This window comes from Elephas maximus, chromosome 12 (assembly GCF_024166365.1).
Source record: "Elephas maximus indicus isolate mEleMax1 chromosome 12, mEleMax1 primary haplotype, whole genome shotgun sequence".
NCBI lineage: Eukaryota > Metazoa > Chordata > Mammalia > Proboscidea > Elephantidae > Elephas > Elephas maximus.
The window spans coordinates 59770150-59778610 of NC_064830.1; the positions used below are offsets into that span (position 1 = coordinate 59770150).

Sequence of the window (8461 nt, forward strand, 5' to 3'; positions counted from 1 at the left end):
CCCTTCTTTGGCTTATCTTTGGGTGGGGGCAGGGCAAAGGGGCTCACCTCAAAGCTGAAGGTTGGTGTTGCCTGTAGTTTAACCACAAGCCCACCTGCTGTGGTTGTGTGCCATCTGTCAATTCTGACTCACAGCGACCCCATGGGATGGAGCACAATTGCCCCACAGGGTTTTCTCGACTGTAATCTTTATGGGAGTAGATTGCCAGGTCTTTCTCCCGAGGAGCAGCTGGTAGGTTCGAACTACCAAGATTTCATTTAGCATCTGGGAGCTTAACCGTTGTGCCACGGGGCTCCTGCCATCTCACTGATTCTTTCTGATAGTGACAATTCTTGGGCAAGATCTGCCCAAGAGGTGGGCTCCAGCGTGTGCTAGCCTGGTCCTGCAGAAGACGTTAATCCCTAACAGCGAGGAGGTGGGCTGCAGGGGTCCATTCCCAGGGCAGGTTCTGGACAGCTCTGGGGGGAACAGGTCTTGATGGAGCTCGATTTGAACTCTGCAAGGCAGTCAGACCTGCCCAGCGGGGCCCAGAGAGTGAACTTGGTCCACGGAGGCAAGGCCAGCCTGCAGCAGCCCCAGAACCCGGTCTCTGTGCTCCAGCCTCAGACGGCCAGCCTGCAGCCACCTCTGAGCCCCTGCCCCATTCTTCCTTCAGCCTGTAACCATGTCACCCTCCCCCAGCCCTGCTCACCTTGCCCTCCAGGCCTGTGTGGATGCCTCCTTTTCCTGGGCAGCCCTCCTGACCCCCAGTCAGAGTCAGGTGCCTCTGATGGGCTCCCGAAACCCCCATCCCAACACTTAGGACCCTGTATGATTGCCAGTTTGTTCTCCTTCCTTCCCCCACAGGACTGTGGCCCTGAGGGCCTCCCCAAGTCTAGTCCGACAGTGGTCAAGAGCATCTCCAGAACCAGGGTTACAATTCTTGCTCCACCACTCCAGCTGGGTGAGCTTGGGCAAAGCCTTTGGCCTCCCTAAACCTTAGTTTCCTCATCTGCACAGTGGCAATAATAATAAGGGAATTAAACAAGCTGATACCTGGCATACTAATCACTCGCTACTGGTGTTACTGTTGTTATTATTCATCCTGCCACACCAGGGGCCCCGCAGGAGGTCTGTTGATTAAGGGAATGGACAAAAGTTCCCAGGTCTATCCCGGAAGAGGAGGAAGTCAGCTCCTGCTTGTGGTGGGTGTGTTGCAAGAGTGGTGGTGGGCAGTGAGGGAGGATTCAGCACCGCGGGATGTCCCTGGGATCCCAGAGGGCAGGCTCTGTCAGGGAAGCACCAGAGTGGCCTCCACCAACCTCCAGGTAGACCAGGGGAGCTGGCTGCAGAGCCCGTGGGGGTGGGGGCTTACACCTCTCAGCAAGGACCTGCAGGATGAAGCTGCCCCAGGATGGGTGTCCAGAAAGGGGGTTCCTGGTCGCAGACCCCAGCCCTTCCCTGACCGCCATCATCATGACAGCTGCTGGGGCACCTGAGGCTGGCTGGGGAGCCCAGGTGAAGGATGATTTTGCTGAGCCCCGCCCCAGGGACACAACAGGAAGGCGAGTTTCCGCCTTCTGGGAAGGTGCTGCTGGGACGGGATGGCAGCCCATCCACCAGAAGCGGCCTCAAACCTGACTCAGGCTTCCCAGGAAGTGGGCTAACGGGATTCCTGGGCCCCAGGTGGCCAGGCTCCCTGAGTCACAGTGGAAGCCCCTGGAGGCAGAAGCTGTTACTGCACCCTCTGGCACCTCCTCATCAGTCCCATTACCTCAAGGCCCTGGGGACCTCCAACATCCCAAGCCCAAATTTCAGCCACCATAGACCCAGGCACCTGGGTCTGAGCCTCTCCCCACCTGGACCCCTGCCTTTCAACACTGTGGGGACCTTTCTCTGCACCGCCCCTGAGTCAATGTCAAGTCCAAGTCCTTGACCCCCATTGGAGCCAGAGCCTCTAGCCCCAAAGCCACAGCCCCCAGGCCCCAGGCCCCAGGTGGGGGTCTCACCAGAGCTCCCAGGCTGCTAACGGCTCATTTCCTCCCCACAGCCCCACTCCCTCCCATGACCCACAGCCTGGGGTTGCAGGGACTGAGCCACTGGGGAACAGGTCTGACCACATTCCGCTACCAGGGATAAAACCTGGTGGGGCTGACCTGCAAGGAAGTCTGCCTAGTAGGTACAACACTCAGGTCCCTTGAGACTGCCTGCCGCCTGGCCGTGCCCCATTCCTACCCACCATGGTGGTTTCCAGATGTCCCCGGGCCCTGGTTGGGGGCAGCCTCCGGATCTTAGCCACTCTGCTGCTTCTGGCCTGGGCAGGTGAGTCCTGGGACCTGCTATCCCTTCCTCCCTCCCTCCTTCCCTCCTGGCCGGAAATCCAGGTCTTTCCTTTCCTTTTTGTGTTCTCTCTCTCTCTGTTTACTTTGGCTCTGTGCCTCGGTTTCCCCTACAGCTGTAAGCACTAAATGAGAAAATACAGGTCAGCACCAAGGCAGCGCCTAGCACATACTGAGTGCTCAGGACCCACCAGCTCTCTAGTTGTTACTTACCATCTTCATCACCATCTCCTCCCTCCCTCTTGTCTCTCCTCCTCCCCACCTCTTGTCCTCTCTTGGCATGTCAGTAGGCACGTTTTGGCCCTGGGGCAGGTGGGGGAGGGGGAGGGCACAGGGTGGCAGCAGCATCTGGGCCTTGGGTCTGGAGGGGGCAGTGTGTGTGTGTGTGTGTGTGTGTGTGTGTGTGAGAGAGAGAGACAGTGTGTGTTTGTGAGCGACACTGTGTGTGAGAAAAACACACTGCGCTTGTGAAAGAGTGTGTTTGTGAGACACTGTGTGTATGTGTTTGTGAGAGAGGCACGGTGTGTGTGAGAGAAACATTCTGTGTTTTGTGAGAGACACTCTGTGAGAGACACTGTGTGAGAGAGACACTGTGAGAGAGATACTCTGTGTATGTGTGTGCACACGTGTATGAGAGAGACTGTGTGTGTGGAAAATGTGCGGGCCACAGACTCAGGCCTGGGGGATAATGCCCAAGGGGCCCAAGTTTGTGCTTCTTGAACCTCCCCTCTCCCCAGCTTGGCCCCTCAGTGAGAGAGGCTCCAGGCCTGGTCCTACCCCTGCAGGTGGGATGGAGCCTGGGCCTGGACAGGAAGGTGGTGGGAGGTAAGGACGAGGCTGCAGCTGCACAGAGAGGGCTTGAGGCTCCAGGAATTGCCCGCCCTGGGAGGCCTGGGAAATGAGCCACCTGGAGAAGGTACCATACCTGGAAGGTGCCTTCACCACTGGGCCAGGGACTTCTCCCACCAGCCTGACTCTTTCCATCTCTCCCCTCAGCCACCTTGGATGCTGCCAAGATGCCTGGTGAGTGCCAGCTGGCTGTCCTGAGGGAAGGAGGGATAGGAAAGCTGGAAGTGAGGGGCCATGTCTGTGTGTCTGCGTTTGTGGGGGCAGGTCAGATGGGGAGTGGGGTAAGTGGGGATAGCGTTGGAAAGGAAGGAGGGAGAGAAGGGAAAGAAGGAGGGAGGGAAGGGAAGAAGGAAGGAAGACCCAAATCCATTGCCATCGAGTCGATTCTGACTCATAGTGACCCTACAGGACAAAGTAGAACTGGCCCATAGAGTTCCTAAGGCTGTAATCTTCACGGAAACAGACTGCCACATCTTTCTTCCATGAAGCAAAACTCAGAAAGCAGAAAAGAGCCTGGGTGTGGGCCAGAGGGTTCCAGGGGAGGTCAAAGAGGGACTCAAGGAGATAAACAGGACAGAGACAGGGAAGAGTTAAGAAAAGAGGTGGAGGGGAAAGGCCAGCTAAGAAGGTCTTTGGAAGGAATAGCAAAGAAAGAGGGTAAGTCAATGCAGGAAGGCAGAGGGAGCAAAGGCAATGGGGAACTGGGTAAAAAGACTGGAACTGTGGGCCTGAGTATTTGAGGGAGTAGAAGGAGGAGGAGAGAGTGCCCGAGGGAATGACAGAGACTTGGCCTTCCTCCCCAGCACCCCCAGCCTGTGGGAAGCCACAGCAGCTGAATCGCATTGTGGGGGGCGAGGACAGTGCCGATGCCGAGTGGCCTTGGGTCGTGAGCATCCAGAAGAACAGGACTCACCACTGTGCGGGCTCCCTGCTCACCAACCGCTGGGTGGTCACTGCTGCCCACTGCTTCAAGGGGTATGTAAGCCAGTCTCCTCCACTTGATTGTCCAGGCCTCCTGCTCCACGGCAGGCCTCTGTCCAATCTTGGCGCCCCCTGGTGGAGAGCCTACTTCTGTCCAGAAGTTTCTTTGCCCAGTTATTCCCTCCCACCCTGTCCCTGGCCACCCTGTGGTCCCTGGCTGAGCCCACCCTCTTCTTTCTTTCCACCAGCCATCTGAACAAACTATCCCAGTTCTCCGTGCTGCTGGGGATCTGGCAGCTGGGCAACCCTGGCCTTCGGTCCCAGAAGGTGGGGATTGCCTGGGTGCAGCCCCACCCTGTGTACTCCTGGAAGGAGGGTGCCCGTGCCGACATCGCCCTGGTGCTCCTTGAACACCCCATCCAGTTCTCTGAGCGAATCCTGCCCATCTGTCTCCCTGATTCCTCCGTCCATTTCCCTCCCAACAGTGACTGCTGGATTGCAGGCTGGGGGAGTATCTACGATGGAGGTGTGGCTTCTTCCCCAGCAAGGTGGTTGGGGATGGAGGGGAGCAGAAGGTGGTGGACACTCAGAGACACAGATACCATGAGGATCAAAGGGTCGGGTCGAGGCCAAGAGGCGTGGCATGACTGAGACACAGGCTGCGATCTAGAGATATGGTGTCACAGAAGCCTGGGTGGACAATTTTAGGTCACTTATATTTTAAGATGTGTGTTCCAAGGCAACAGCAGCTGGATAAACCAAACTATTGCGTGATATAGGAATGGCTGAAAGAAGGCATGTGTAGTGCCAAATTGAATGCGGTGTGAATATGAAAACAGCCCTAAGATTCCAAAATGGGGAGAGGCATCCCCTGGTGTCAGCATGCCACAATTGCAGGCAAAATTTCCCAGGAGAAAATGCTGTCTCCATAACCATTAAATATAATTTTCAAACCAAGTTTGGGTGTTTGGAAAACACGATCGAGAAACAGGCCAGATTAAATAAAGCACAAGAGGCAGAGAAGTAGAAAGTGAGAGAGAAATTGAGCCAAGAATAAGAAACAGACAAGCAGAAACTAGGAGATGAAGGAGATAAGATGGAGATCTGGAAGACAGAGATTCTGAGGGAAAGAGAGACTAAGTAAGGAAAAAGTGGGAGGAAAATGGGACTTTAACCAAATTCCAGAAGAAGTTCAGAGAAATGACACCAGTTTGGGTGTCTGGGGATTTCACTGCCTCTGAGGTTCCAGCTTTTTCACAGTCATCCTAAGGGGTGCCAGTGGGAGCTAGAATTACGGACTGGGAGTCTATAGACCAGCCCTAGGAAGGGTGTGGAGGTTCCTTAAGTCCTGACAAGAGAAATCCATGTTCATCCGCCCTCAATGGACGGTATCGAACACTTATTCTGTAGCAACCCCCAAGCTGGAAAAAGTAGGGCCTGAGATGGGGAACGCTGGCCCACTGGTTGTAAGCGTTTTGTGGGCATTTGAGGGCTCGTTAAAGTTGCAGATTCTCAGGCTCTACGTTCACATATTGTAATTCTGCGGGTCCAGAGGCCGAGGCCCTGGAATTCTGATTAGAGTCAGGCTGAGCATTAGCCTTTGATAAACACTGCTGAGGAGAATGGAGGGAAACAGGTCCTTGAGGCGGTGACTAAGAGGGTCCATGGTTGACTCTCTTCTCCTTGCTCTCAGTGCCCCTGCCCCACCCTCAGGCCCTGCAGAAGCTGAAGGTTCCCATCATCAGCTCGGAAGTCTGCAGCCACCTATACTGGCAGGGAGCTGGGCAGGGAGCCATTACTGAGGACATGCTGTGTGCTGGGTACCTGGAAGGGGAGCGAGATGCCTGCCTGGTGAGTATCCCACCTTCTCCCCACCCTGGCCAGCATCAGCCCTGTCCTCATTGGGCTCCACCTCACTGGACTCCTATCCTGAACCAGCTGTGACCTGGCCGTACCCCTCAGCCCTGGGCCCTAATAGAGCAAGGCCTCAGCCTGGCTTACGCATGGTTCATTTGTTTATCCCTCATGTATATATCCAACATTTCAGTTGTGGCAGGCCCTGTGCTAGGCACTGGGATGCAGCCAGGAACAAAATAGACCCCACTCATGGGGAACCTACATCTCCATGAGGGGCTTCCCAAACCCGGCCCCCAGCTCCAGCTCCAGCATGCAGTGGGGAAGGCAGGGTAACATAGTGGTTAAGGCCTGGGCTTTGGCATTGTAAAGGCCTGACTGAATTCCTGCTCAACCTCATGCATTTTGAGAGCTGGAGCAAGACATTCCTTATTTCTGAGCCTCTGTTTCCTCATCTGTAAAACAGAAATAACAATAATCCTGCTTCACGGGGCTGTGAGGGAAGAACCAAAAAAATCCAGTTGGCATCCAGTCGATTCCGACTCACATAGGCCCCATATGTGTCATAGTAGAACTGTGCTCCATAGGCTTTTCAGTGGCTGATTTTTTGGAAGTAGATCAATCGCCAAGCCTTTCTTCCAAGGCACCCCTGGGTAGACTCCAGGGGCACTACTGTCAGGGAAGACGGTATGCAAGATGCGCCTCACCCCTGTCCTTCCTTGGCCTCCTGCTCTGCCTTCAGGAAAGAGAAATGGGCTCCCCCGAAAGAAACCCTCTGCCACTCAATCCCTTGCCCACCCCTCCTCCCCGTGTGGGTACCTAACGACCCCTCTCCGGCAGGGTGACTCCGGGGGGCCCCTGATGTGCCAAGTGGATGGGACCTGGCTGCTGGCTGGCATCATAAGCTGGGGCGAGGGCTGTGCAGAGCGCAACCGCCCGGGCGTCTACATCAGCCTCACCGCCCACCGCTCCTGGATCCAGAGGATTGTTCAAGGGGTGCAGCTCCGCGGCCACTCGCAGGAGAGTGGGGCCCGGAGACCGCTGCGTAGGGTCTTCTAGGACCGGCTGGGGATGTCTGGGTTTGGGGTCTGGTGAGACCAGGCCTCCAGGGGTGCCCCGCCCACTGGACCACGTGTCTTCTCGGTTGTAAATAAGCCATCTACCTCTGGGGGGCGCCCGCGTGCCGTCGCAGGGATCATTTCCAGCTGGAAGGTGGTCCCGGCCCCGGCCCGCCCCCGCCCTGCGGCTTGGGCTCCCCCCCCCGGGGCAGGAAGCGTGTTTGTGTATATAAATATTAATGCTTTTTACAGTTATTTGTAATCCTTCCCACTTATTTATTTCCCCAGTTTCAATAAATTATTTATTCCCCAGTTCCTGTTTTTTTTTTCCCCGTGTATACGGACATTGGGAAGTGGAGGTTCAGTTAGGGTTAAACGGGGGGAGGTGGCCATGAGGTTGGACGGTGCCCTGGCTAGAGACGCAGGCATCCTGTCCACATGGGGCTGAAGCAGACCCTTGTTTTCCACCTACTGTGCAACATATTGACTTCTGATTTTTCTTTTGGCTGCTAACGCAAAGGTTGACAGTTCGAACCCACCAGCAGCACCTCAGAAGAAGGGCCTGTCGATCTGCTCCTGTAAATATTACAGCCAAGAAAACACTACAGAGCAGTTCTACTCTGTAACCCCGTGTTGAGTCTGAATTAACTAGATAGCAACGACTTGGTTTTGGTTTTTCTCTCTTCCCTGCCACCCAAGCTCTCCTCACACCCTCCACTTTCCATCCCTGAGAGCACCCCATTTTTTCCTCCTTCTCCCTGGCTCCCTCCCTCTGTTCTTCTCTTCTCTCCCTTCTGTGCCTCTCCTCCTCTGTCCCCGTAGTCCTGGAGGCCAAAAGTCCCAAATGCGTCTCCTCCTTTTCCCCCAGATCACCTCCTGTAGATCTCTGTTCAAATGTCACACTCATAAAGCAGTCTTCCCTCATGACCCTGTGACAATATCAGTGTTCCCTCCCTTCCCTTCCTAGTCCTTCCCTGCTGTATATATAGACAATATATTTTATTTGTTTTTGTTTTTATTATTATTCCCTCCCAAACACACATCCTAAAAGGTAAGCCTCTGTCCATGCATTTATTGTATTCTGTTATTATCGTCTATTTGCTTGACTCTTTCCCCAGAAATATTCTGAGTTGACTTATGCACCTTGGTGTGTGTCCAATAAAATAGTAGGTGTTAATCAATGTTTCTGGAGTTCACGGTAATATGATCTGTGTCATCCGTTTGGAGGACAATGTGGACACATCTATTCTGTTTTTCTAATTAGTCACTCAAGCACCCACATTCCCTCATTAGCATAGAATTCTTCTCTTGGGGCCTCTCCACTCCATCCATGAATTAGCCAAGGATCTTAAGGATTTATTTAGCCTAAAGAGACTAGCGCAGCTTTCAGCGAAGAAAGTGAACAAAAAAGTCACGTCATTCTTTCAGTTCAGTTCTGTTGCTTTGGTCAATGTCAAATGG

At 54.4% G+C, this 8461-nt stretch overlaps 1 protein-coding gene and 1 long non-coding RNA gene across 2 annotated transcripts in view; one reads left to right on the plus strand and one right to left on the minus strand.

Annotated features, from left to right (window-relative positions):
- The window catches only part of LOC126087105 (uncharacterized), a 41522-nt gene extending 39146 nt beyond the window's left edge, over positions 1-2376 (minus strand). The window contains exon 1 of the long non-coding RNA XR_007519642.1: positions 2219-2376. This is a non-coding gene — a long non-coding RNA (uncharacterized LOC126087105). The remainder of the gene's footprint in view (positions 1-2218) is intronic.
- On the plus strand, positions 2134-7306 carry PRSS22 (serine protease 22). Its single transcript, XM_049904153.1, has 6 exons — positions 2134-2301; positions 3315-3341; positions 3971-4142; positions 4337-4614; positions 5782-5939; positions 6783-7306. Exons 1-6 carry the CDS (start codon positions 2220-2222, stop codon positions 6999-7001), a joined length of 936 nt encoding a protein of 311 aa, XP_049760110.1. The 5' UTR covers positions 2134-2219; the 3' UTR covers positions 7002-7306.
- The last annotated feature ends 1155 nt before the right edge of the window (positions 7307-8461 follow it).

Excerpts from the sequence above, each read along its gene's own strand:
- PRSS22 (XM_049904153.1), top strand. The coding sequence starts at position 2,220 with ATGGTGGTTTCCAGATGTCCCCGGGCCCTGGTTGGGGGCAGCCTCCGG. Across the intron at positions 3,342-3,970 it reads GGATGCTGCCAAGATGCCTG|CACCCCCAGCCTGTGGGAAG; the intron begins GTGAGTGCCAGC and ends CTTCCTCCCCAG. Across the intron at positions 4,143-4,336 it reads GCTGCCCACTGCTTCAAGGG|CCATCTGAACAAACTATCCC; the intron begins GTATGTAAGCCA and ends TCTTTCCACCAG.